The sequence below is a fragment of the Melospiza melodia genome, chromosome 29 (assembly GCF_035770615.1).
Source record: "Melospiza melodia melodia isolate bMelMel2 chromosome 29, bMelMel2.pri, whole genome shotgun sequence".
Taxonomy (NCBI): Eukaryota; Metazoa; Chordata; class Aves; order Passeriformes; family Passerellidae; genus Melospiza; species Melospiza melodia.
In genome coordinates, this window is record NC_086222.1 from 1724934 (window position 1) to 1752933 (window position 28000).

The 28000-nt window shown below is 52.9% G+C and overlaps 2 protein-coding genes across 5 annotated transcripts in view; both read right to left on the reverse strand.

The window, feature by feature from the left end:
• The window catches only part of DIXDC1 (DIX domain containing 1), a 32315-nt gene extending 13292 nt beyond the window's left edge, over positions 1–19023 (reverse strand). Inside the window, exons 1-5 of one of the 4 annotated variants that reach the window (XR_010030904.1) lie at positions 15662–15857; positions 5381–5510; positions 4566–4691; positions 3085–3325; positions 1052–1159 (exon numbers count right to left, since the gene is read on the reverse strand). Coding sequence is in view for 3 of the 4 variants with exons in the window: in XM_063178601.1 (XP_063034671.1) it covers positions 1052–1159; positions 3085–3325; positions 4566–4691; positions 5381–5510; positions 15662–15721 (665 nt within the window). In the remaining variant the exon portion in view is untranslated. Of the gene's footprint in view, positions 1–1051; positions 1160–3084; positions 3326–4565; positions 4692–5380; positions 5511–15661; positions 15858–18936 lie in introns of those variants that run through there. The other 3 variants (XM_063178603.1, XM_063178601.1, XM_063178604.1) reach the window with 3 other exon arrangements.
• A 2649-nt stretch (positions 19024–21672) lies between these two features.
• C29H11orf52 (chromosome 29 C11orf52 homolog) lies at positions 21673–27983 on the reverse strand. Its single transcript, XM_063178467.1, has 4 exons — positions 27910–27983; positions 23595–23635; positions 22509–22555; positions 21673–22306 (listed from the first exon to the last, which is right to left on the reverse strand). The coding sequence occupies exons 1-4, from the start codon at positions 27939–27941 to the stop codon at positions 22058–22060; spliced, it is 369 nt and encodes a 122-aa protein (XP_063034537.1). The 5' UTR covers positions 27942–27983; the 3' UTR covers positions 21673–22057.
• Positions 27984–28000: the final 17 nt, after the last annotated feature.

Below are 28000 nucleotides of genomic sequence, written 5' to 3' on the forward strand. Positions count from 1 at the left end.
AATGACACGCAGCGCAACTGGGGGATAAACACAAACTCTTGTGCTTTTCTCCTCTGCTGGGCAAAGCAACCTTAATTTCCAGGTAGAAATTCTTCCTGGAATTTCTTCCAATGGTGCTGTGGAGTGTAAAATTGGCCTGAGAAACACTGGGGGAACGTCCTGCCTGCTGAGAGGCTGTCAGTGGCAATCTGTCCTTGGCAAATGAGCTCCTCACTCCCTCACAAACGGGAGGGAGGCACTGGGGGAACAGCCCAGGCAGGGAAGGACACGGCAAATCAGAGCTGGGGTTTTCAGGGGCACTGGGAGGCTCTGAGGCAAAGGGCTGCAGCTCCCCACGAGCAGCCCTGCCCTGGAATCTGCTCCAGATGAGATGAACTGGAGCACAGCTCCATTTCCAGAGGGAGTGCAGTTGTTCAGTAACTCAGCTCTGGCTCTTCCGAGTGGTTTCTGGTTCTCTGGGGGGAAAGGGAGCGGCTTCCCTTTACTACAGAGCTCTCCATGCTGGATCAGCTCCCTCACTGGAGCAATTTTCCTTCAAAAGCCCTTTCTGGCTGCATTTTCTCACAGAAAACAGCTTTATGTTGATTCCTGAGCTTTCACCCTCCAGACCAGCCAGGGGTGCCCTTTTCCATCAGAACTGAGCAGATTTTGGTGAGGAAAACAGGCACTTGAGGCAATGTCAGGCACAGGAGACACCTTGGCAATGAAACTGCTCACCTGGCAAGGTGACATCTCAGAGAGGAGACATTTTGGCTATAAAATTCCTAAATTCCTCACCTGACAGGGTGACATTGCAGAGAAGAGACACTTCAGCAATAAAATTCCTAAATTCCTCACCTGGCAGGGTGACATCTCGGAGACATTTTGGCTATAAAACTCCTAAATTCCTCACCTGGCAGGGTGACATCTCGGAGACGTTTTATTTATAAAATTCCTAAATTCCTCACCTGGCAGGGTGACATCTCAGAGAGGAGACACCTTGGCAATGAAATTGCTGACCTGGCAGGGTGACATTCTGGAGAGGGGACACCTTGGCAGTAGAATGGCTCACCTGGCAGGGTGGGGCTCCAGGGGCACGTGCTGCTGCCCCTCGTACTGCTGCACCAGCGCCCGCACGCTCCAGCAGGGATTCTCAATCTCCTCGTCCACGCTGCTGCTCCTGGGGGTGACAGGCACAAAATGAGGGCAGCCTCGCCTGGCTGCTGCTGGAAATCTTCTCTCCAAAAAAAAGGAGGGAGGAGAGAGCCAGAAAAATGCCAATTTTCCTATCAGGGATCCCCATCTTCTTGGTGTTAAGGGAAAACAGGCAAACGGGCCTTGCTGTTTTAAACTCATCCCTAATTCTGTGACTACAAAACTCCAAAAGCTCTGGGAATGCAAGGAGACATCACAAGGACTGGCTTTCCTGAAGAACTCCAAGGCCTTTGCAAGGGAAATCTTTAACATTTCATTTTTCAACCACAGTTACCATCTCAGACTCCTTTCCAGGCTGTTTCATGGGTGCTCCCTCGAGCCAGTACCAAATGGGAAATGACCTTCAGCTGTGTAAATGGAACCCTGCACAGCCCCAGCACCTGGCTCCCAGCTAAATGTCACTGCTATTATTGTTACTGTCACCCCCACAGCACCTTTGGCAAGGGGAAAATGGGATTTTCAGCATTATTCCCTATTTGTGTGTGGATTTTCAGCACCCCCAGGACTCAGCAGCCATCTGGAGCAGTGGCAAAGATATATTTATGTGGGAGTCCTTAAAATCAGAGGGGTTTGGGAAAGCTGCAAAAGGCCTCAGAGGCAGCAGAACTGTGATTGGAGCTAAGCAGCAGCCATGAGATTGGTCAGAAGAAAAATTATATGAGAAGTAGAAAGTAAGGACAAATAGAACAATGGTCTGTGTATTAACACTTGGCTAGAATAACTCCCTAAGCTACAGAAAAGTTTATCTAGTGAGATATTAGGGAGTTCTAAGCTTAATAATGGAGCTCTGTGCGTTGTGTTTTAAGGCTCACAAGCAGGTATTGTATTTGAAATAAGCAAGCATTGTTTAACCAAAGGTACATGTGCTCATAGTGGTTGGATAGAACTACTGTCAATATGGAACATATACTATACAGATATAAATACTGTCAATGTGCTTTTGCTTTGTGTGATTAGTCAAAAAACTTATAAAGTAAGTTGTAACATTGAGTTCTTTGTCTGCTGCCAGGGATATGAGCTGCTGGCACCTTCCCATTGTCATAATCATGTAATGAGACTGATGCTGGAAAATAAACCAGCTCAAAGCACGTTCCCAGGTGTTGGAACCCAGGGAACCCCTCTGGCTGCCCTGGAGGGCTCCAGCCCCTGCCTGGGGGGCTCAGAGACCTTGGCACGGAGCCCCAGACCCCTGTGCCTTTGATTGAGCCCTTGGAAAAAACAATTACCAACCTTATATGGAGAATTACAAGTCAAGAGAGTTTAACTAGAATAACAGTTAGTTGGTCACAGAGTGAAAAATAGGTTTTTGGGGTTTTAGAATGGGGACTCGGGGTCCCAAGATGGAGGAATCTGGCCGTGTCCAGCCTTTCTCCTTCTTCTTCTTGGCCTCCATCTTCTGATGTGATGGTGGCACTTTTGGATTGGTTTAGAGTAGAAGCTCACTGTCTAACATAGGTGATGGGTATTGGGAAGTTATGGTAAACATATCTGCTGCTGTGGAATGCAGCAGGTGAATCTGTGATTAGTCTCTTGTGGATGTTTGGATTTAGTGACCAGTCCCGGCAGAGCTGGATCTCGCTCTCTGTCCGAGCCAGCTGCCTTTGTCATCATTCTTTTCTATTCTATCCTTAGCTAGCCTTCTGAGAGAAAACCTTTCCTTCTATTCTTTTCAGTATAGCTATAACGTAGTATATATATCATAAAACAGTAAATCATTCTGAACACAGAGCCAACATTCTCGTCTCTCCCCTCACCCGAAGAGCCCTGCGACCACCGTCACAGCCACACACTTAAAGACGTACATTCCACCCAAACCCAAACGGATTTCCACCCTGGAAAACTTCCCCCCTGCCTCGGCTGCGAGCAGCAGAGACCCCCAGAGCACCTCACCTGTGCCTGTGCCGGAGCAGCTCCCGGCCGGAGTGCTGCACGTCCTGCCGGACATCGGCCAGCGCGGCCACCGCGCCCTGAGCCAGCGCAGCGGCCGAGCGCGGCCGGGGCCGGCCCGGGGGGGCTGCCCAGCCCCTGCCCCCCAAACCGGCGCTGCCAGCCCTGCCAGAGCCCGGCTTGAAGTGAGCGGCCAAGGCCAGGATCAGCCTCATGGTGGATTTCAAGTTGCCCTCGACGATATCTGCGAAACGCAAACGGGTCGGGTGGTTAACGGGGGAGCTGGCAGAGCTGCGGGTGCTGCAGCAGGAATGGAGAAAGGGAAAGGCAGCAGGGGCAGCTCAGGGTGGGAGGAGGAGCAGGACAGGAGGCCTGAACTGCCACAGCTGGCCCCAGAGCTCTGCGTTTCATCTGTGGCATTGGGGCTGACTCCAGAGCTTTGCATTTTATCTGCATTGGAGCTGATCCCAGAGCTTTGCATTTCCTCTGCATTGGAGCTGATCCCAGAGCTTTGCATTTCCTCTGCACTGGAGCTGATCCCAGAGCTTTGCATTTCCTCTGCATTGGAGCTGATCCCAGAGCTTTGCATTTCCTCTGCATTGGAGCTGACCTCAGAGCTTTGAATTTCATCTGTGGCATTGGGGCTGACCCCACAGCTCTGCATTTCAGCTGCATTGGAGCCACACCAGTGCTGTCATTTAGGGGCCACAGCTCAGCCCTGGTGGTGCAGGGCACTGGAAAGTGCTGCCACCTCCACAGCACAGCCCTGAGCCTCCCTTGGTGGCCATTTCCAGCAGTTAATTACTGGACATGTAATTACTGAGTGCTCACTCAGGAGCACAGCAGTTACTGAGGATTGCCACTGACTTTCTTGGCAGAGAATTCTCTTTTTTAAAGCACTAAAGGCAAACAGCAAGGCATTTCTCCAGTGGTGGCATCCTGTGCCATCAGCTGTTTGCAGCACCCTGCAAATGTAAATGAATCCCATTCAGTGAGATCACACGAGTGTTTTCCAGCACACTGATGTCATGGCAAAGATCAGCCACTCTCCCAGACCAAGATTTCCCAAAACAATTCAGTCAGAGCTGCTCAAAGTCCCGACTAAGCCACGCCACAGACATGTGATTGCGTGTTGTGCCTCCTCTCTGTTTCCAGCCCGTGGCTTCCAGTGAACCACAAATATTTTTTCCATGTCTCCTTTCACTCCAGCAGGTTTGTGTGTCCTTTTGGCGGAAGATTCCAAGCCTGTATTTTTCATTACACCACTGCCTGGGCTTCTCAGTGCTCAGTAGCAGGAAAAAAGTCACTTTGTTTTTTTCTCTGCATTCCCCATCTTTCAACCCAAAACCTTCACTAAACCAGAGGGGGGGGAAACCTCCAACTCCCCCACAAACTAAAAACTGACACATTAATTTACTCGTAAGATAGAAAACAAAGCCAGAAACAGAATTTCAGCAGCAGAAATCCCCCCAAGGGCCACACACCTTTAGCTGACGTCTGGTGCATGCGGATCTTTCTGGATGCCACAAACTGCAAGACTCTCTCCACATTTTCCCTCATCTCCTGCTGGCTGCTGGGGTTGGGCTCGATGCCACTCAGCTTCTCACCAGCTGGAGGGAGAGAAAAAGCTTTATCAGAGGAGAGCTGAAGCACTGGGCACTGCCAGGGGCATCGCTGGCACTGCTCTGGTCTCATGGCTGGTGCTGCACGGGGCTGGTGGTGCTGCTCAACAGGAACCAGCACCAGGAGTGACTGGGTCTGGGGCTGTGCTGGGATGATGACAAGGTTTTGGGGCTGGATTCTGGCAGGATTTGTGGCCCCCTGAGGGACCCACGCTGGAGCTGCCTCTTCCCAATGGACTGAGCTCCATGGAAAAGACTCAGCTGGTGCCAAATGGGACAGACCCACCCTGGGGGGAGTTTGGAGAGCCGTCCCCCACTGGGGCAGGGCTGGGTGTGAGCAGCAAGGAGCAGTGAGCACAATGAACTCACTGCAGCCCCATTCCCTGTCCCCCTGCCCAATGCCATCAGCACACAGGTCACTCTTCCCAAAAACCGCCCCTAACTCCCTGTGGGAGCTCCCAGTGCCCCTGCCAGCCTTCCCCATCTGCTCCAACTGCCTCTGAGCCATAAGGGCTCTTATAGAACTGCACTTGTGATCTGATTTATGATTGTTTTCCTTCCCAGCCAGCTCTGCCACCCCCAGCAACATCTGCCCGACAGATGCCAGAGCCAGAGCAGCCCCCGCAGGCCAGCGCCAGAGCTGAGGGGGATAAGCAGGGCCAGATGGCAGCACTGACCTACAATCTCGATGAGCAGGGCAAGGGTGACCCCATCCCGCAGGTCTTGCCTCAGGTCCTGCACTGGCCTCACCCCCGGCTTCTTCTTCAGCTGGGAATTCACCCAGGCCACATAGGCCTGCAGCTGTTGCTGAAACAGAAACCAGAACGTTTGCATTGCAGGGATTTCGCTTTTCTCTCTGGTTTTCAGAGATCTCAGCCCCTGCCCCGGGGAGCACAGAGCAGAGGGGTCACCCCAGAGCCTGGGGCAGCTCAGGGGGCGAGGAGAGACCAGGACAGGGGTCCTGGGCTGGGCACAGCTGAGCCCAGAGCTCTGCATTGCATCTAAACTGGGGCTGAGCCCAGAGCTCTGCATTGCATCTAAACTGGAGCTGAACTCTCAGATCTTTGCATTTCAACTGCACTGGAGCTGACCACAGAGCTCTGCATTTCGTCTGTGAGATAAATGCGGTTCATTTCTCACCATCTGCATTGGTGCTGACCCCAGAGCTTTGCATTTCGTCTGTGAGATAAGTACAGTTCATTTCTCACCACTTGCATTGGTGCTGACCCCAGAGCTTTGCATTCCATCTGCACTGGAGCTGACCCCAGAGCTTTGCATTTCACCTGTGAGAAAAATGCGGTTCATTTCTCACACTCTGTGTTGGAGCTGACCCCCAGAGCTTTGTATTTTATCTAAATTGGAGCTGAACTCACAGAGTTTTGCATTTCAGCTGCATTGGAGCCACACCAGCGCTGTCATCCCCTCACTTTGGGGGTTTGCTCACTCCCATAGCAGGGACCCAGCATGCAGGGGGAGGGAACCCTGATTATTTAACAATTTAACAATTTAACAATTGTCTGCTCGTTTAACAACTCCAGGACGAGCAGGGGAGGATTCCTGGAGAGACAAGAGCCTCATTCTGTACCATTCCCAGCGTGGCTCATTTGGAACTCCTGTACAGCCCCTCCACAGCCTGGGAGCTGCCTCAGCATTTCCAGCGGCCCAGTTTCTATTCCTGCATGCAGGGAAGCTGCCTTGGGGCCTGGGAGCCAGGAACAGGGGCTGGGCAGCAGCTCAGGAGCGGTGCTGTGGGTGGGAGAGAGCAGGGAAACAAACCCAGAGCAGGGGAACACAAACTCAGAGCAGGGAAACTCAAACTCAGAGCAGGGAAACTCAAACTTAGGTCCTGGTCGGTCTGAGAGACCAGGGAAACTCAAACTCTGACCAAGGAAATTCAACCTCAGAGCAGGGAAACACAAATTCAGATCAGGGAAAGTCAAGTTCAGGTTCTGGTCAGTCTGCGCGACCAAGGAAACTCAGATTCAGACCAGGAAAGCTCAAATTCACACCAGGAAAACTCAAACTCAGACCAGGGAAACTCAAACTCAGGTTCTGGTCAGTTTGAGAGACCGGGAAAACTCAAATTTTGGACAAGGGAAACACAAATTCAGACCGGAAAAGCTCAAACTCAGACCGGGAAAACTCAAATTTGGACAAGGGAAACACAAATTCAGACCAGAAAAGCTCCAACTCAGACCAGGAAAAGCCAAACTCAGGTTCCTGGTTACTCTGAGGACCCGTGTGGCACAAATGACCCCAAGGCCACCAGCAGATGCCCGCGCCCTTTCCTTGCAGGGCTGCTGCAGAGGCCGCCATCCCCTGGGCAGGGTGCAGTGGCACACGGAGGGTGAACAAATGGATCCACGGATGGGATTAGCTCCCTTTTCACTAAGCTCCCCATGATTGTGCCCATGCAGCAGCTTTTAAAGCCCCCATCCCATATGATCTCAGCAGGGCTGATGCCTTTAGAGCCCATCAAAGTCACAGTCTGGTCACAGCCCGGCTCTGAATGATCCTGACAGAGGAAATCCAGCTCGGATCACTGCTGGCTGGCTCAGGAAGGCGCCTGGGGCTGTGGGAGGCAGCTCTGCTCACTCAGCACGGCCTGGGGGGCTCCAAGGGGCTGCCCTGGGGGCTCTGGCACAGAAGGGAGCAGAAATGTCAGATCTGATCCATCTTTGCTGGGGCAGAGCTGGCCTGGCCTGGGCAGGGGCTCTGCAGCTTCTCCTGCTCAGGTGGCAGCAATGCCCAGCCCCACTGCTGGGGAAGATGAAACAGGGAATATTTATAAATATGATTGCTTGGCAAAAAGATTTGGAGAATATAGAAACCGTAAGTGAGATTGAAATGAAAGCAAGCTTTGAGATCCCTCAGTCACTGAACAACTGGAAAACAATGGTGTGGCTGCTGAAGGTGATCCCCTTTTGATGGAACAACACCCTCTGCTTGCAGACAGGCCCAAGAGTCAGAGCAGACCCTACAGCTTGGCAGAAGGGGCCCAAAGAGGAGATTTTAGGGTTTAAAATGTAACACAGTGTGGTGATGTAATGTGGTTTAACTCTCCTTACAAGGTTAAATACAAAGTTGTACACAAACAAATGAGAGATCATGGCAAGCAGGTGGTTTTCAGAGCCCTGGATGAAGGGGACACAGAGGTTCTGGGGCTCTGAGCAGGCTGCAGGCTTGGCCTTGCTTCCAAGGCTTGGTGAGGAAAGAGCTCGTTTAAAATGTGACACAGGATGGTGATGGAATGATTCTTATAGGCTGCATGGAAATGCTGTAGGATTTGTATCTTGGACTAGATTGGTTAGTGAGAATCAGAATATTCAACACAGAAGAAGATTTGTGGTGCTGTAATGGGAACCTCGCTCTCTTACCCTCTTACTCTCTTATCCTCTCTACCTCTCTTTTCTCTCATTCCTGCAGAGCAGGGCCCTGCACTTGGCCCTTTGCAATAAACCCCAAATTCCAAGACCAGAAGAAGATTTATTGTATTGTAATGGGAACCTTGCCCTCTGATCCTCTCTTTTACTCCCTCATCTCTCTTCACCACTCTCTCTCCCTCTTTGGGGCCTGCTCTGAGCTGTGCCTGGCAGCTCCCAGCACGGCCCTGCACTTGGCCCTTTGCAATGAACCCAAAGTTCCATGACCTGGCTTCAGAGATCTCTCCTCTCTGTCCGTCCCCACCATCCCACCCCCGACATTCCTACACCTCACAAGTCTTTATTTTGTATTTTTCTAATCGTTTTAGGGACTGGCACTGATCCCCCAAGGACACAGCTCCTCCCAGCTTGCAGAAAATCTGCACTTTTTGGAGGAGTCTCTGTGGCTCTTCCACTTCTGCCTCATTTAGAGGAAAATCCCTTTCACCGAGCAGTTTGTTTTCTGTTCCTCCTCTCAGAACATTCCTCGTGCATTCACAAAAAAAGAATTTTTTGGCAAGATTTTAGTCTCTTAAAAGAAGGAGGAGGTTGTCACTGTTATTACTAGTAAAAAATAAAAAAGCCATCCCTAAATCCCAGAGCAGTTACATTTTAAACAATGAGCATTAAAAGGAGGCTTCTGAGGCAATGGAATTGGGATGGCACCAGGACAGAGTCCTTTCACTCCCATGGCCGCTGTAATTCCGCAGACTTACACCTCATTTACAGACTCCCTTGGTTGGTTTTGGGTTTTTTCCATTAAACATCAGATTTTCCTGCAGACGTTCAGACAGTTGGATGAGGAGCATTTCCTAAGCTTGTACCCAAAATCCTGGCAGGCTGAGGGACTTCAGCAAGAGCCCTGGATTGCTGCAGAACTCAGAAATCCAGAGAGGGAGCTGTCAATGCTGGCAGCTGAGGGGAGCACGTGACTGAGCCTCCCAAGGAAATTTATCAGAAATAAAAGTTAAGTGACCTAAAAAAGGCCAAGTGCTGTGAAATGCACGTAGGATGAAGGGACAAAGCCCCCGAGCTGCTCAGCAGAAACCCCAAGGGCAACTTTTGAAGCTGGAGGGCCCAAAATCCTTCACTACTCAGCTTCTCACCAACATTTCTTCCAAACCCAGAATTTTTCAGAGGAAAACCAGCCTGGTGTGGGGTGTGCTCCACAGAACACACATTATTCAGGATTATGGTGGAGCTAAGCTTAATCCTGTTTACATTAACACAGCTTTGTGTTCCAAAAAAAGCCCCTTTTACCTGTACTTGCCATGGGGAAGAGCAGCAGCTGTACCTGAAGGGAGCTGGAGCTTTTTGGGTGTTTTTGTCTTACCCTGGAACACTTTGCAGGGCAGGAGGTTTTTAAACCCAGGTCTTGGGGACTACAGGACATCCCAACAGAGTTCCAGGGGCAAATTACAGGTTGGGATATATGAGGTTAATTTTTACCTCTCTGGGATTAAAATAACGGACTTTTTGGTGCTGAACAAATGGACAAAATCATTTTTCTAGCAAGGAGGGCCTGCCCTGCTCACTGCTATCTTCCAGTAGATCCTGTGACCCTGTCTCCTTCTGTTCTGGAACCAGATCCCTTCTCTGCATTGATTTGATGAGATGGAATCCATCCTTATCACCAGATTTAGAGAATCATCCTGCTAGGATGGGAGTTTTGGTGCTCAATCCTCTAGGATGAGATTTTTGGGGTTCTTTATACTGATTTCCCTTTGTGCACTGCTTTGATCAGCTGGAATCCACCCTTACTGTTTGATTTAGGAGATCATCCTCTAGGATGAGGTTTTTGGGGCTCTTTACATTGATTTTTCTCTGTGCACTGCTTTGATCAGCTGGAATCCATCATTCCTGTTTGATTTAGGGAACCATCCTGTTTGGATGAGATTTTTGAGGTTCTTTACACCCATTTCCCTTTGTGCACTGCTTTAATGAGCTGGAACCCATCCTCACTGTTTGATTTAGGGGATTATCCTGCTAGAATGAGATTTTTGGGGCTCAGTCGTGCTCTAGGATGAGGTTTTTGGGGCTCTTCACACCCATTTCCCTCTGTGGCACACTTGTGGCCACTGCCCAAGCCCCAGGGCTGCTGAGGGCAGCAAGAAGAGCCCAGGATGAAAAGAATTCCCTGTTCCTGCCCCCAGAGCCCTGAGCCAAAGGTCTGCAGCAGCCTAATTGCATCAGGTCGAGGCCCTGAATGATTTCTAAGCTTTCTGACATTACCTTAATTAGATGGGGACCGTAATTTTCCACCCAGCCTTCCTCCAGTTTGCTGATTAATTTTTTGTTGCTTTTCAAGGAGGCCTTTGTGGAAGCAGAAAGCACAAACTCCCAAGCAAAGAAAATTATTCCCTCTGCTCTCAAAGGCAGAAAAAGATTTTTTTTCCCCTCTCAAAATTGATGTTTGAACGTGATTCAGGTTTTTTAATGTGTTCAGATGCATCCAACAGTGAAAACCACCCAGTCATGACCACAGTGAGGCCAGAATGACCAACAGCACCCACAGCAGTTCTCCTTCATAAAACTCATAATAATTTAAAGCAGGTGTTGATTCCCAGAGTGCCCAGCCCTCCAGCAGGACATGGAATTTCTGACTGCAGAGTTTTCCACCTTTTCCTGAGTTCTTTCTTTTCCCATTAACAGGAGGAGCTTAAGTGTAAGCAGCAAGAACAAGTTCCATCCAAACTCCCTAAATTATTTCAGCCCCTTTGATTTTCACCTCTTGTAAAGCCAAAAGCTGCCATGGCCCATTCCAGAGCCACCCAGGATGAAGTCATTCCCACCTGCACCTAAATCCTGGCATTTCATTAATTCTGAGCTTAATTTTGAGTTTAATTTTGAATGAAAGGGCTTAATAATGCAAATGCAAGACCCTGAGGGAGCAGCACCTCTCACATGATGCTCAGCAGGTACCTGAGGCCCTTTTCCCACCCAGGCAGAGCTTCTGTGCCAGCTACAGGCAAAAAATAAAGGCAAAAAAACTGGGAAAGAGCTGAGCTCTGAGTGCACAGAGGACTTTGGAGCACATGATTCACCCTGAGCTGTCAGTTCCAAGCACTGACACATCCCCTGCTGCTCTGGGGGGAAAAGGAGCGTTAAGGAGCATTGTTCCTCCTTCAGCACCATCCTCATCCCCAGACAGCTCTGAGGGGGCCCTCAGCTCCTCAGGACTCCAAAACCTGCAAGCAGAAACTTTGCAGATTGGAAGGACACCCAGAGAGGCTCCCTAACCCAGAGTGAGAGCCCTAAAGGCACATTCAGGACACAGAATTTTGCATTCCCTCTGCCATGCCTCCATGTGCCATCCCCTTTTTTCCTCATTCCACCCATAAAGCAGCTGCAATACTCTTCCTGTTCCTTGAAAAAATGGTATGAAAAGCAGAAATGTGGGAGTGCTCCTGTGCAAATGCTCTGTGAGGACACCCTGCCAAGGGACACAGCCTGGCTTAGCCACCAAGGCAGGGATTGATCCCAACTGCTCCACCCTAATCCTACAGAGCAGCAAAATCTTGCTGAGGAGTCCCGCTGCTGGCCAGGCACCAGGGTTTGGGGGAAAACGGATAACAGAGCACATCTGGGGGTAAATGCAGCTGTGGGGAGCCCCAGCTGTGTTTTCTGTCCCTGCTGGAGCCCTGCAGGGGTTGCAGGGCAGCCCAGACACCCTGCAAAGGCTCGGCCCCCGCTGCCTCCCCGGGCTTTAGCGGGCTGGGGAAGGTGTGAAACGCTGCCAGGCTCACCCCAAAGCAGAGCTGGGGTGATGGACCAGCACCTCCGGAGCTCGGGGTGTCCCGGGAGGGATTCAGTGCCCCTGAAGGAGCCCTGGGGCTGAGCAGGATGAGGGAGCCAGAAGTCAAACCAGCTCTCCATGGTGAATCCTATTAATCCTATAAATAGCGCTGGGGCAGGAGAGGGTGAGTGCCAGCTCCTTGGGCTGACATCACCCAGCTGAGAACTCGTGGTGACAGATCAGGACCGTGCCCCGAGGGCAGCGGAGGGGTCACACCCCAGAAAATGATTCCAAACGGAGAAACGAACCCAAATCATCCCCAGGGTGAGGAGTCACAGATCGGGACCTTGCCCCGAGGGCAGCCGAGACAGAAAATTACCCCAAATTGAGAAATGAACCAAAATCACCCCATGGCATTGCCCAGGACAAGGAGTCACAGATCAAGACCCTGTCCCGAGAGGAACAGAGCCAGAAAATCACCACAAACAGAGAAACGAACCCAGATCACCTCATGGCATTGCCCAGGACAAGGAGTCACAGATCAGGACCTTGCCCTGAGGGAAACAGAGGGCTCACACCCCAGAAAATGATCCCAAACAGAGAAACGGACCCAAATCACCGCCAGGGTGAGGAATCACAGATCATGACCTTGTCTGAGGGGAGCAGAGGGCTCACACCCCAGAAAATGACTCCAAACAGAGAAACGAACCCAAATCACCCCCAGAGCATTGCCCAGGGTGAGGAGTGACAGCTCACAGGCAGGATGGCACCTCCACCCAGGCAAGAGGGGTTGGGAAATGCAGGAATCACCCACTGGGCTGAGAACCACGGGAAATACCCCATGGAACAGCTGGCGAGGGGCAGAACAGCCCTGCAGCTCCCTGCAGCCCAGAAATGGGGGAGATTTCCCCCAACCCTGCATTTCACCCTGCCCTGCTTGCCCCACAACCCCTGCCAGCCTCCCTGGCCTCTCGGCAATGGACTGTTTGTTCAGCATAATCTCGGCGACGGGGGGAAGAAAATAGTTATTTTAAATGACTCACTGCACACGGGCAGCCACATAATGAAGTTTGCCACAGGAAATGATCCTCCAGCTCGAAAAAGACAAGGTGTGGTGTTGTTCAAATGCAGCCTGGAGCTCACTTGTGCCACATTTCTCTGTGCCCCATCTGTTTGCAAGAGCCGGCAGAAGTGTCAGCACATAAATAAACTGCATTTCCCCGAGGAAAGGGAACAGGCTGGGGCCACATGGACACAGTCAGAGCAGATGAGCCCCCTCTCTGTGGTTCCCTTTCATTATAAACTCCTGCTTTTAGCAGCCTCACATCCCCAGGGCCCCATCCAGCTGTGGGATTGAATTATTTATCGGCCTGGGAGCCGCAGAAATCCCCACAAACAGCAGGGAAACACCTTCAAGGCAGGGCAGGCCATTAATGAGGGGCTTTAATGCCCACGGGGGGGACTTTGCTGCATCTCAACATCAAACAAAACCATCCTGCCCTCAGATGTCTGCAGGTGACAGCGGCCACCAGGGCCCTGGCTCTGAAAGGGAAGGGGAAAAAGGGAAATAAACGGGCCTGAAGTGACAATTCAGCAATTTCAGGGAGCCTGGAGCAGCATGGGATTCCTCACATGGTGGAGAAAGCAGCAGCGCAGAAGGACAATGCTGCTCCAGCACTAATTAGGGATAATTGGGCTGCTGAGGTGCCCTCGGTCACAGGGGATGGAGAGGGAGGGGGAAAAGGAGAAAAAGGGACAAAGGAACCTCCCCGAGGCTCTTGGCTGTGCTGCGTCTGGTCAGCACCCGGGATCGGGACACAATTCCACGTTAATTTTAATGTAAATAACGCCCGGCATGGGGACACAATTCCACGTTAATTTCTGTGTAAATAGCACCAAGCATGGGGACACAATTCCACGTTAATTTCTGTGTAAATAACACCCGGCATGGGGACACAATTCCACGTTAATGTAAATGTAAATAGCACCAAGCATGGGGACACAATTCCACGTTGATTTCTGTGTAAACAGCACCGGGCATGGGGACACAATTCCACGTTAATGTAAATGTAAATAACACCCGGCATGGGGACACAATTCCACGTTGATTTCTGTGTAAATAAACACCCAAACAGGCCAACGGAGACGGGCAGGACTCAGAGCTGGTGATCACAGCAAGAATGGAGTGGGAGCTCCTCTCTCATTCCCAGAGCCTTGGAAAATCCCAGGTCCTCCCCTTGCTAAACCCATTTCAGTTTTACTTTTGTTGGGGCGTGTGAGGAGGCAGAGATCCCGACAATCTGTTTTTTCTGGTGGCAGAGGGAAGTTTCTTCCACAGCTGAGGGTAAAACCAGCCAGGGCCAGGCACTGAGCATCGCTGGGGTTCACTCCCATCATTGATTAAATTATTAATAAATAAGTTACTAATTGTGCCTGAGGAGGATGTGTAGCCCCGAGCACGGGAAGTACAAGCTCGATCTAAACCCAGACCTTGGCTGGCTAAAAATGAGCTGACACTGTGAGGAGGAGGAGGAGGAGGAGGAGGAGGAGGAACGGAGCCATTCCAGCCCCAGGAGCCGGGCCAGGCTCAGGTTTCACCCCCAGTTTGGTTTTCCCGGATTCGGGAAGCCCAGCAGGGATGTCCAGGGTTCATTTTTCATTTTTTGTGCATAACAGGCACGGCACGGCTGAGGAGTCACCCAACACTAACCAGAACTCAGTTCTGCGCTTTAAGAAAGGATAAAAACCCCCCAAAAGTGAGAGATAAAATAGCAGCAGCTCTGGGCTTCCAGCAAATCCCCACTCAGTTTTTCTTCCTTTTCAGCCCCAGAATGGGCTGCCCGGGGATTATAAATATCCATAAATATCCAACAAAACTCATTTTTGTGCCCCCCAAAGAGGGAGGTCCCACTGCTGTCCCCCCACAGCCGTGGGATCCCCATCTCTGCAGTTGCTTGTGCATGTCCTTATTCTACAATTCATTACTCCTAGCAGAATAGGTGAATAAAAACACTTTAAAAATTACATTTTCCCCACCAAGTTCCATTTCAGTCTGCCGAGGATTCATTTTACAGAAAAAGATGGGGGGCAAAACCCCAAAGCAGCTCTTTGGCTGCCTCTCCCAAGCAATGTGAGTCCATAAATCAGATTTCCAGCTCCCAGCACACATCCCTCAGCAGAGGAGTCGATTTTACACAACAAACGCTGCCCCACAGTTTGTGTTATTTATGGGACCCCACAGTTTGTGTTATTTACTGGGACCCCACAGTTTGTGTTATTTCCTGGGACCCCACAGTTTGCATTATTTACCGGGACCCCGCAGTTTGTGTTATTTCCAGGACCCCACAGTTTCTGTTATTTCCAGGACCCCACAGTTTGTGTTATTTCCCGGGACCCCACAGTTTGTGTTATTCCAGGACCCCACCGTTTGTACAATTTATCGGGACCCCACAGTTCGTCTTATTCACCAGGACCCCACAGGTTCTGTTATTTCCCGGACCCCACAGTCTGTGTTATTTCCCGGGACCCTACAGTTTGTGTTATTTACTGTAACCCCACAGTTTGTGTTATTTACCGAGATCCCAGAGTTTGTACAATTTGCTGTAACCCCAGAGTTTCTGCAATTTCCCGGGACAGCAGCAGAGCATCGAGAAGAGCTCCAACCCCTCCCGTAGAACCAGCCACAAACTCCACACCAACTCCCGCTCCCCGCCGATAAATCTCGCTGTTCCCCCCCATTCCTGCCTCCCAATTCCGCACTAACCCGCCGTGCCTTCCTCCCGAGGGAGCCGCGGCTTTACCTCGCTGAATCCCTCCTGCAGGATGTCCAGCACGCTGCCCCGGGCCAGGCAGGCCAGCATGGTCCCGGGGGGCTCAGGGGCCGCGGCGCCGCCTCTCGCCGCTCTCCCTCCTCTTCCTCCCGAGCACAAAGGGCGGGAGGCGGCGGGGAAGGGCTCTCATGGTCCCATCTGTGCGGGCCGGGCCGAGCCGAGCCGCTGTGGGCATGCTCGGGGGGAGGAGGCGGCGGAGATGTCACTGGGTTGTCACGGCGACGCCGCGGCTCCGCGAGGTGCGGGCGCGGGGGGGAAAACATCTGAGAGCCATTTCCAGCCGAAAGGGGGAAAGCAGAGCGCGAAACTACGCCCGAACGCGCTGGGGAAATGGGGGAGTTCAAACGCAGGGAGCGGGGGGAGAGAGGAGGAGGAGGAAGGAGGGACGGAGGGAGGTGATGCCTTGCACGGGGAGCAGAGCGCTGAGAGGAGATCGCTCTGCAGCCACAGGAAGCCGCAAGGCAGGCCACGGCGGCTGGGAGGTTCGCGAGTTCGAACACTTCGTTTTTCAAATGGAAAAAAAAAAACAAACCAACCTCCCCCCCCCCAAAAAAAAAACCAAAAAAACCCCAACAAAAAGTCCCCCCAAAAAACAAACAAAAAAAACCCAAAAAACAAACAAAAAAAACCCCCAAAACCCAACCAAACAACCCCCCCAAAAAACAAACAAAAAACCCAACAAAAAAAAAAAACCAAAAACAAAATGAACCCAAGAAACAAAAAAAAAAAAAACCAAAACAAACAAAAACCTGCAAAAAACAAAAACAAAAAACCCAAAACCAAAAAAGACCGCAAAAAAAAACCAAAACCAAAACCAATAAAAACAAAAACAAAAACAAAACAAAAACTAAAACAAACAAAAAACCAAAAAACAAACAAACAAAAAAAAAAAAAAAAAAAAAAAAGAAAAAAACCAACCCCAAACGCGAGAGAAAACGTCCAAACAATAACCACAGCCCCCAGCTCGCTCTGCACACCACTAAGTGCTCCCACGACAGAAATGGGTATCGAGTGTCCCCACGCTGCCTCTCGCAGTCGGTGTCACCTCTCAGGAAGCGCCACGGGAAGGAAAAATGGGAAAATGAAAGCGGAATGGGTGAAACCCCCGGGCAGGGGCTGTGCCAGCCCGGACCCGCTGCCCTCCGCTCCCAAAATGTCCTGCCAGGATTTCTAGGTGTGAAACGCGCTTAAAAACAAACTTTTTTTTTAATTTTTTTTCCCCCTGCCTAAGTGTTGATGCATCCCGAGGAAAAATCAATGGCACAATTTCACAATTTTAGCCCAACACAGCTAAAATACAGAAAGAGAAGCAACAGGTCGGTTCCCTGTATACCCAGCCCAAAAGGAGGCGGTTCCCTCTCCTCCCGCTCTAAATTATTCATTTTGCTCTCCCTGCTTTTCATAATTCCCCAGGAGTGGAGATTTTGATGTTTTCATCGGTTCTAATGCCACATCTGTTCAGCAAAACAACAGATTACAGCCAGGCTTTGCACAAAGCCTCGTAAGCTGGGGCTGCTGGGGGCTTGGAGCCTTGATCCCGTTCACTTTTGAGCTTCAAAATGCCATTAAATAAATATTTAACCTCTTTTTTTAATGCAATTGAGTAGCTTATGTCTGTGCAATTCCAATAAAATTTTGTGAGAAAATGAAATGGTTGCCTCATGAGACAAAAAGTGACCTAATTTTGGAGGAAAAACCAACAAAACACACTCAGAGCTTCCAGTGTGGAGTTTAAAATGCTCTTTTCGACTAATAATTTATTTTATATATATATAATTATTAGATATTGTATATTATATATTACTATATATTATATATTATATATTATATATTATATGTTATATGTTATATGTTATATAGTATATGTCATATGTTATATGTTATATATTATATGTTGTATATTATACATGGTATATTATATATTGAATATTATATATAGTATATTATATATGGTATATTATATATGTACATTATTAAATTATAAATTATTTCTATTTATTGCATTTTATGTATTTACCACCTGTTTTTTACATGGCAAACACACATTTATAAGGGATTTGTAATATAACAGGGAAGGATTTTGAGATTTTTGGGTCGACCAAGAAGATCTGGGATGCAGGGGCTCCCTTTCATCCCATCTCCCTCCTGCAGAGCCCCCTCCTGCCCCAGCAAAGGCAAAAATGTTCCAAATGTTCTCATTTTCCCTGCCAGGCTCGGGCACAGCCCTGCTCAGAGGTTTTCTCATCAAAGATTTCTTTCTGCAGGAGTTTCTCGTTGTATTCTTACAGTTTCCAATCTGTACCTGAATGCCAGGGAACGGAAACCAGGCTGGACCTGCTGAGCCATTCTCCTGCCCATTGTGGGGACACAAATGGGGCTGGGGTGGATGTGGGGGCTAAAAATAACTTTTAAAAATTAAATTCCACTTCTCCCTTTGTGCTTGACTCCCAAGTTTGCAGGGCTGCTGGCAGGGTTGTGTTTTGCTGTCAGTTACACACAAGAGCTGCCTCTCAGTGCTGCTTTTGCAAGGAGCCTCTCACTAACAGGAAATTCAGAATACTCCCTGAATTTTCCCAAGGGAATTCTCTGCCCAGTGACACCAAACCCATTGGGGTGATGCCCAAAGGATGCCCCAGCAGCTGCCCCTGGGGTGAGTGACCTCCCAGCCCAGGCTTGGTGGCACTCGGTGGCATTGCCATCTCCTGGCCACTTCCAGCATGACCCCAGCCCTTGTCCTTGCACCCTTCTGGTCACTAAATCGGGGTTTGGGGGGTGAAAACAAAAGAGGAATCCCTGGGTCAGGAATATTTACAGTGTCATACATCACTTTTCTCTCTCTGGTAGCAAAAATAATTTCCTGAGACCTGCGGGGCTGACTTGTTCATTACCCAGAGATGATCCAACATAAATGATCCAACCCCATTCCTGGGTGAGAAATTCCTGGGTCAGGAATTCACCCGTGGGGTTTGTGGGGCTGCGACTGCAGCAAGAACCCAAAGAGCTGCCCAAAGGCATGGCTGCACTCGTGTCACTGATCCCAGATCCTCCTGAAGCACCAAAAAGGGACATGAAGGGCACCAAAGGGACAGAAAGGGCACCAAAGGTACAGAAGGACACCAAAAGGAACAGAAAGGGCACCAAAAAGGACAGAAAGGGCACCAAAGGGACAGAAAATACAGCAAAAAGAGACAGAAAGGGCACCAAAAAGGACAGAAAGGGCACCAAAAAGGCTGCTGGGAACTCACAGAGGGTGCAGGAGGCTGTGGATGGTGACAGGGCCCTGTGCCCATCAGAGTCCCCATGCTGGATGTCACCTCAGTGCCAGGGGAGGGTCCCAGCACTCCTGAGGGGAAAAGCAAATCCATCAGGGATTTGGGATGGGGTGGGAGGCATTGATGGGATGGGATGGGATTGATGGGATGGGATGGGATGGATAGGATGGGATGGGATGGGATGGGATGGGATGGGATGGGATGGGATGGGATGGGATGGGATGGGATGGGATGGGATGGGATGGGATCTTGAGCACAGGGACACCCAGGAGCAGGGCTGGGATGGGCTGTGGGATGGGAATGTGGGGAACAGGAACAGGAATAGGATCAGGAGCAGGGCAGTGCTGGGGGTGAGGAGAAGCTGGGGATGGGGTGGCACGGGGAGAAATGGGGACAGAGAGCGGGCAGGGGTGGGATGGGATTGAGTGGGGCTGAGGTGAGATGGTATGGGATGGTATGGGAAGGGATTAGTGGGATTGATGGGATGGGATGGGATTGATAAAATGGGATGGGATGGGGTGAGGTGAGGGGGAATGGGGAGAGATGAGATGGAACAGGATGGGGTGGGATGCGGTGGGGTGGGATGCCGTGGGATGCGGCGGTACCAGGACCCGCACTCCCGGCCCTACCTGCTCCCGGCGCGTCTCCGGTTGCCGCGGGAACGGGGGCGGGATGGGGCGGGATGGCGCTGGCTCCGCCCCGGGATCGGCATCGGCATCGGCATCGGGGGGCCGGGATCGGGATCGGGATGGGGATGGGATCGGAGCCAGCTCGGGGATGCCCCTGCCCAGCCCCGCACCGCCCCCGGGAACGGGACCCTGTGTGTGCCCCCAGCCCCGCAAAGCCTCCCCCAAAGAGCGGAATTCTCACTCAGAACTGAACATTGCATCTTTAATGGCGCATCAACACCCGCTGGGCACACACGGCAGCCGCGGGCAGATTTTAATGTTCAGTGCAAAACCGAGTCCTTCAGGAAAATCTGTATTGCAGAACATGAGGCTTCCACAATTCCCCATGGAAAACCTGGGAAAAGTCACTGGAATGGGAGTGTGGAACTGTCTGTAGGATGAGCATGGAATTGTCTCCAGGATGTGTCACTTTGATTTTTTAAGTTTCTCTAAGCCTTCTGATGTTTACATTCTTGTAGCAGATTTTCTCACACACTTTCTGTAAATAACTCATTGTTTTGCATTCTTTTATTGAAGAAGAGAAGTTGGATGGGCTGTTGGTTTGTCCAGTGTCATTGGAGAGGTGGCACCGTCACTGTCACTTTTAGAAAACTGTAAATGCTGGAGTCAGAAAATAAACTTCCCTTTTCTTCACCTTGAGAGCAGCTGTGTGTGCTGATGTTGTTTTGTGTCCTATAGTGACAAAGATGAGCATGGAATTGTCTCCAGATGAACATGGAATTGTCTCCAGATGAGCATAGAATTGTCCTGCACTTCCAGGAACAGCCCAAGGGTGGTGTGGAAGCCGCAGCTCCTCAGGAAATGGCAGATAAAGAACCATTCCAGGGGCTCGGGCACTCATTAAAACACGTAGGAAAAATGTGAATATTGGTCCTCAAACACTCCCACCTTGGCAAACACAGCCTGGAGCGGCTTTATTCTTCACCATGAGCAGGAACTCCTTCGTGCTTTTCCCACCCAGCTGAGTCGTAAAATGAAAAGTTGTGCTTGTTTATAAAAGGAACCAACCCTGCAAAGTTGTTTGTGGTTATAAAAGGAACCAACCCTGCAAAGTTCTGTGTGTTAATAATAAAATCTCCATCTCTAAACGCTGTGAGCATCTGGGGCTGCCCCAGAATCTGCTCTGCAGCCCTGACTGAGGAGCAGAATGTGCCAGCCTTGCTTTAGTGTCTGCAGAAGGGGCATGGGGAGCCCTGGTGCCAGTGCTGCCCAATTTGGACCATTGCTACGCTGAATTATTGACACTATTTCCAATCCACAAACAGAGGTGGAGCTGACAGCCCCACACGGTGTGTGCTCGGTGTCACTGGGGTTTACAACCGGGGCTGACAGCACAAAATGAGGGAAACGTGGAGGCAAAGTCCAAAGTCTTCTCTGAGGCTGCCCAGGGTTCATTCCCAGTTCCCCAGGCAGCTGCTGGACTCAGAGAACTGCCCTAAAAATAGGCACTGATCTGCAGCTAAACTGCCAATTTTCCCTTGTTTCACTTCCAGCCCGAGCCAGGAGCTCACTCCTCACTTGTTTGCACAGAGGATGTACCTCTGAGCAGCCCAGCAGTGACAGAAATCCTTCTGTACCCTCCTAATTCTGCATTTCTGGCTGCCAGGCACCAGGCGTGGCTGTTCAGCACTGATTTGGGGGCAAGGGGATGCACCAGGGCCTGGCTGCACCTCCAGGAGCAGCAGATCCTGCTGAAGGTCTCCTCTCCTCACAGCACCAGCCACGAGTCGCTCTGCAGGCTCAGAGCTTTAACACTGACACAAACCCCTCACCAGAACCTCCCTTTAGTGCTGAATCCTCAAAGGCAGCGCCAGAACCTCCCTTTAGTGCTGAATTCCTGAATTCAGGAGGAGCAGGACAAGGCCATGGGCTGAGCTCCTTTCCCTGCTGGACAATGAGGCCATGGGGTGGGCTCCTTTCCCTGCTGGAGGAGCAGGACAAGGCCATGGGGTGAGCTCCTTTTCCTGCTGGAGGATGAGTCCACGGGATGAGCTCCTTTTTTTGATGGAAGACAAGGCCATGAGGTGAGCTCCTTTTCCTGCTGGACAATGAGTCCATGGTTTGAGCTCCTTTTCCTACTGGAGGACAAGGCCATGGGGTGAGCTCCTTTCCCTGCTGGACAATGAGTCCATGAGGTGAGCTCCTTTCCCTGCTGGAGGATGAGTCCATGGTTTGAGCTCCTTTCCCTGCTGGAGGATGAGTCCATGGTTTGAGCTCCTTTCCCTGCTGGACAATGAGTCCATGTTTTGAGCTCCTTTCCCTGCTGGAGGAGGAGTCCATGTTTTGAGCTCCTTTCCCTGCTGAAGGATGAGTCCATGGTTTGAGCTCCTTTCCCTGCTGAAGGATGAGTCCATGGTTTGAGCTCCTTTCCCTGCTGGAGGAGCAGGACGAGGCCCTGGTTTCTCTCAGACCAAGGTCCCGTTTTTGCTGTCGTACTTGAGCCTGGCCCTGGGGAAGTTGAGGGTGGCGTACTCGGTGGGCTGGTGCTGCTGCAGGCTCCTCACCTGGGCGGCTGAGCGCTGCTGGGACCTGCACAACACCTGGATGTCGGCGTAGTGGATGCTCTCCTCCTGCTGGACTCCCCTCCTGCTCACCGTGGCATACACGGGCACGTCTGGGACATCCTCATACGTGGGCACTGCTGATGGGACAGCCTGGGCACAAAAGGACAAAACCAGGTAAGTCTTCCCCAAATTGATCTGAGACTTACAAAGCAGTGTGCCCAGGTTAGAGAATGCAGAGCAGGAGAGGATTCTTGGCTCTGGATCCTGCCCCGTGTGCCCCCAGCCCAGGGCAGCTCTGTCTCCTCAACCCACCCTTAGGAAAACCCTCTGGGAATTCATTATTTAAATTTACCTTGCTGCCAGGCTGCTGCTGCTGCGCCTCCTGCCTCACATTAGCTCCTGCAAAAGAAACACCAGTTTAGGGGTCAGCTTGGACCGGTTTATTGTTCCACCCTGGGGAGCAGCAGTGCTGGGTGGGCTCTCCCCTGGGCACAAATCAGATTTCCATCTCCTCTGACTCCCTCAGCCCTGAGGCTGCCCAAGGAGAAAGCCTGGGCTTGTTTCTTTGGGGAAAATGAGGTTTCCCAGCATGGCAGAGCTCTTGGCAGAAGGCACAGACCCAGCACAGAGAGTTCCTTGTCAGGCTCTCAGAGGAGTCACAGCCACTTTTAACTTTGTCATTTCCTCTCTGCCTGGCAAACACGTTCTGCCCAGCACGGTCCAAAGGCCACAGGACACAGCTTGAGGAATGCCCCTGCTTGTGGCAGGGCTGTCAGACAGATGTTTGCAGCTCCTGCAGGAGGGGTTTGCAGCCCCTGCCCTGCTGGAGAGCTCCTGGGTGTGCTTTGAGGAGGGATTTGGTTGTTCTAAAGGCACTGCTTGTCACAGATATATTTTCTGAAAAATCCTTTCCTTAAGATTTTTCCTCCTGAGAAGCTGAGAGGCCTCAGGAACAAAATGTAAACAATGGTTATCTGCTGCTGTGGAATGCAGCAAGTAGATCTGTAATTAGTCTTATGCAGTTATTTCTAATTAATGGCCAGTCACAGTCAGCTGGCTTGGACTCTCTGTCCGAGCCACAAACCTTTGTTATCATTCTTTCTTTTTCTAATCTTAGCTAGCTTTCTGATGAAATCCTTTCTTCCATTCTTTTAGTATAGTTTTAATACAATATATATCATAAAATAATAAATCAGCCTTCTGAAGCATGGAGTCAGATCCTCGTCTCCTCCCTCACCCTCAGACCCTGTGAACACGGTCACAGCTGCTGAGTCCCTTCCCTCCCCACATCCCGTGGCACATCACCCTCCTTGCTTTGAGATTTAAGGAAATTCTGCCTCAGACTCCTCCTGAGGAAGGTTAAGTGCAAAATGAGTGTGGAAAGGAATGTCCCCTCCCCAGGGGCTCTGTCACTGCACACATTGTCGCACGTCCCTACCTTGCTTTGCTTTCTTCCTTTTGAAAGGTGAAGGGCACTTCCTGAAATCAGAGAGGCAGAGAGACACATCAACCCTGCAAATCCCAAACCTCTGCCCCCCAAAGCAGCCCAGACCCCACCTGGGGTACCAGGGAGTGGCACAGGGGAGATGTCCAAAGGGAAGGTGTCCAAAGGGGATGGGATGTGTTTCCTCCTGCTGGGGCACACCCACACCCCCTCAGCCACCCCAGATCTCCCTCCTGCCCCAGCAGCATCCCCAGTAATGGGAGCTCCTCTCCCCGGAGCTTTGCATTTCTGCATTTTCCTCCATTCCTGATCTCAGCTCCGAGGCACGGGCTGCAGGGCACCATCCCAGCTGGCACCAACCCCTCCTTTTGGGGTCACCAACCTCTCCTTTTGGGGACACCAACCCCTTATTTTGGATCACCAGCCCCTCCTTTTGGGGTCAGCTGCCCTGCCAGTGCCTGGATGGGGCTCCAGGGAAGGAATGCAGGCACAGAGCAGCGCCCCAGGCAGGGCTGCGCCTGTGCCAGCTCTGCCAGGCAGCACAGCCATGCCCTGGCACTGCAGAGGGAAAACAAACCCCCCTGGGCATGCAGGCAGGAATGATTAACCAGGACTGGGCAGGCACGGGCAGCTTTGGCAGGGCAGGGTGGCCGAGGCTCCAGCGCTGCCACAGGGGCACCTCCAGCCCTTCACAGCCAAAATCCGGGGGGTTCTCCCCGAAATTTGGGTTTAACTCACAGCAGCCCCTTTGTGGGGGCTCTCCCAGCCTCCTCCTCCTCCTCCTCCCCTGCCTGCAGCGTCCCCTCCTTGCCCAGTTTGTGTGGCAGAGCATTTCCCTTGCTGCCAGCACCCAGACAAGGAGCATTTCACCAAACCAGCACCTTTTGGGGCATTTCCCTTCCTTCCAGCACTCAGACACAGAGGATTTCACCAAACCAGCACCTTTAGGAGCATTTCCCCTGCTGCCAGCACCCAGACAAGGAGCATTTCACCAAACCAGCACCTTTAGGGGCTCTTCCCTTCCTTCCAACACCCAGGTAAGGAGGATTTCACCAAACCAGCACCTTTTAGGGCACTTTTCTTCCTGCCAGCACCCAGGTGTGAGAATTTCACCAAACCAGCACTTTTGGGGCACTTCCCTTGCTGCCAGCACCCAGGTGTGAGGGTTTCACCAGAGCGGCACCTTGTGGGGCATTTCCCTTCCCTTTTTGGGGCAGTTCCCTTCCTGCCAACACCCAGGCAAGGAGGATTTCACCAAGCCAGCTCCTTTTGGGTCCCTGCCCTCCCAGGGGCTGGGCTGCCGTTCCGGGCTGTTCCCTCAGTGCAGGAGCACTGCAGGCAGCGTGTGGGCTGCAGCTATTCCTGTCGGCAGGATAATCACAGCCAGGCCTCTCCCCAGGAACGGGGACACGTGTGGCAGGGGAAATGGGAGCGGGGAAACCTCTGCCCTGCTCTCCAACGCTGCTGGAGCTCCCGGCCCGAGGGGATTCTCCGTGGCAGCACCCACAGCCCCGCTCCTGCCCTGTCCCTGTGCCAAGGCCAGGCTGATCCCTGCCCCACACAATCCTGGCGCCTGCATTTGGGCAGCCTGTGCCACCTTAGTGCCGCTTTAAAGGTCAGAAGAGTCCAGACCCGAGGGCACAATTCCTTCACCAATGACTCCCCAGACAGAATCGATTTGCTGGGATCAATTTTCTCTCCAGACAGACTGTGCCCCAGGCATGCCCTGATCAAGCCCTGATGCCCCGGGTGCCTCATTTGAAATGAAAAATGGGAATTTTGGTGGGTGACCACCTTTCCACCTCCCACCTCCAACTCCTGCTCCGAAATCCCAAACTCCTCAAGGCTCAGGGCTTGGAACAACCTCGGCGTCCTCAGCTCCCGAGCCTTCCTCCACTAGGTGATGCTGTGCCTCTTGGAATTATTAAAACCTGGATGAATTTCTTGCACTTTCATCTGAAATTCATGGCTCTTCCCCCGGCAGAGCTGAAGTTATTCCCACTCGGCAGGGAGTGCTGTCCTGTCTCTGCGAGCAGGAGGTGCGGGGCACAGCAGGAGCCAGGGGGATTCAAGCGCCACCTTCCCTCCCTCCCTGCCAGCCACAGCGCCTCAGAAACGTGCCCAGCATTTCCCGAGCAGGAATACAAAGCACTGGGATGCTTTGGGAGGTGGCGGAATCACCAGCTCGGGATGTGTTTAACAAAGCCTGCACACGGCACTTGGTGCTGTAGCTGAGGTGTCAGGGCACAGGTTGGACTCGATGATCTTAGAGGTCTCTTCCAACCTCATTATTCTGGGATTCTGTGAAATCAAACCCGGACAGACGCGGGCAGGGAGAGGGGCTGGGACGGGTGAGGGCAGGACGGGGCGGCTGAACCCCCCTTGTCCCAGGGACCCCTCAAGGGGACCCCTTATGAGGACCGTGATTTGAGGAGAGTGATTTGAGCACAGCGATTTGGGATTTCCCAGCTCCTTCCCAGCCCCGAGCTGCCGCTCCCGTCCGGGCGCAGATGTGACAAATCCCCCTTGTCCCCTTGTCCCCGTGCCCCGGGCACCTGCACAGCGCTGCTGCCGTGCCCACCTGTCCGTGCCAGGCAGGTGCAGGGCTCGGAGCCCGGGGCAGCCCAAAGAGCCCTGGGCACCCCAGCACAGGGGCACAGAGCCCTGCCCAGCCCAGCACAGGGGCACAGAGCCCTGCCCAGCCCAGCACAGGGGCACAGAGCCCTGGGCACCCCAGCACAGGGGCACAGAGCTCTGCACAGCCCAGCACAGGGGCACAGAGCCCTGGGCAGCCCAGCACAGGGGCACAGAGCCCTGGGCAGCCCAGCACAAGGCTCAGAGCTCTGCCCAGTCCAGCACAGGGGCACAGAGCCCTGGGCAGCACAGCACAGGGGCACAGAGCCCTGGGCAGCCCAGCACAGGGGCACAGAGCCCTGGGCACCCCAGCACAGGGGCACAGAGCTCTGCCCAGCCCAGCACAGGGGCACAGAGCCCTGGGCAGCACAGCACAGGGGCACAGAGCCCTGGGCACCCCAGCACAGGGGCACAGAGCCCTGGGCAGCACAGCACAGGGGCACAGAGCTCTGGGCAGCCCAGCACAGGGGCACAGAGCCCTGCCCAGCCCAGCACAGGGGCACAGAGCCCTGGGCAGCCCAGCACATGGGCACAGAGCCCTGCCCGGCCCAGCACAGGGGCACAGAGCTCTGCACAGCCCAGCACAAGGCTCAGAGCTCTGCCCAGTCCAACACAGGGCACAGAGCCCTGGGCACCCCAGCACATGGGCACAGAGCTCTGCCCAGCCCAGCACAGGGGCACAGAGCCCTGGGCAGCCCAGCACATGGGCACAGAGCTCTGCCCAGCCCAGCACAGGGGCACAGAGCCCTGGGCAGCCCAGCACAGGGGCACAGAGCCCTGGGCACCCCAGCACAGGGGCACAGAGCCCTGGGCAGCCCAGCACAGGGGCACAGAGCCCTGGGCAGCCCAGCACAGGGGCACAGAGCCCTGGGCACCCCAGCACAGGGGCACAGAGCCCTGGGCACCCCAGCACAGGGGCACAGAGCCCTGGGCAGCCCAGCACAGGGGCACAGAGCTCTGCACAGCCCAGCACAGGGGCACAGAGCCCTGGGCAGCACAGCACAGGGGCACAGAGCCCTGGGCAGCCCAGCACAGGGGCACAGAGCCCTGCCCGGCCCAGCACAGGGGCACAGAGCCCTGGGCAGCCCAGCACAAGGCTCAGAGCTCTGCCCAGCCCAGCACAGGGGCACAGAGCCCTGCCCAGCCCAGCACAGGGGCACAGAGCTCTGCCCAGCCCAGCACAGGGGCACAGAGCCCTGGGCACCCCAGCACAAGACTCACAGCTCTGCCCAGCCCTGCCCAGCCCAGCACAAGGGTGCAAAGCTCCCGAATCCTGCCCGGTGCCGGTTCCCGGTGCCCAGTGCCAGTGCCTGGTTCCCGGTGCCGGTTCCCGGTGCCCAGTGCCAGTGCCTGGTTCCCGGTTCCCAGTGCCAGTGCCCGGTGCCGGTTCCCGTTGCCCTGTTCCCGATGCCCGGCGCCGGTGCCCGATGCCCGGTACCGGTAACCGGTTCCCGGTTCCCTGTGCCCGGTTCCCAGCGCCGGTGCCCGGTGTCGGTTCCCGATGCCCGGTGCCGGTTCCCGATTCCCGGTGCCGGTGCCCGGTGCCGGTGCCCATTCCCGATTCCCGATTCCCGGTGCCCGGTATCCCCTGTGCCCGGTGTCAGTTCCCGGTGCCGGTGCCCTGTGCCAGTGCCCGGTGCCCGTTCCCGATCCTCGGTGCCCGCCCCGCACTCACCAGCGCCGGCCGCAGCCGCACAGGTTGCCCATGGCGCTCCCCGCTCGCCGAGCGCTCCCCGGGCAGGCTGAGCTCGCGTTTCCTGGTTCCT

What these genes read in the sequence shown, in the direction of transcription:
- C29H11orf52 (XM_063178467.1), bottom strand. Translation starts at nt 27,941, where the DNA reads ATGGGCAACCTGTGCGGCTGCGGCCGGCGCTG. An exon ending in TGCGGCTGCGGCCGGCGCTG is followed by an intron (nt 23,636 to 27,909) that starts GTGAGTGCGGGG and finishes CTCTGATTTCAG; the next exon opens with GAAGTGCCCTTCACCTTTCA. An exon ending in AGCAGCAGCCTGGCAGCAAG is followed by an intron (nt 22,307 to 22,508) that starts GTAAATTTAAAT and finishes TTTTGTGCCCAG; the next exon opens with GCTGTCCCATCAGCAGTGCC.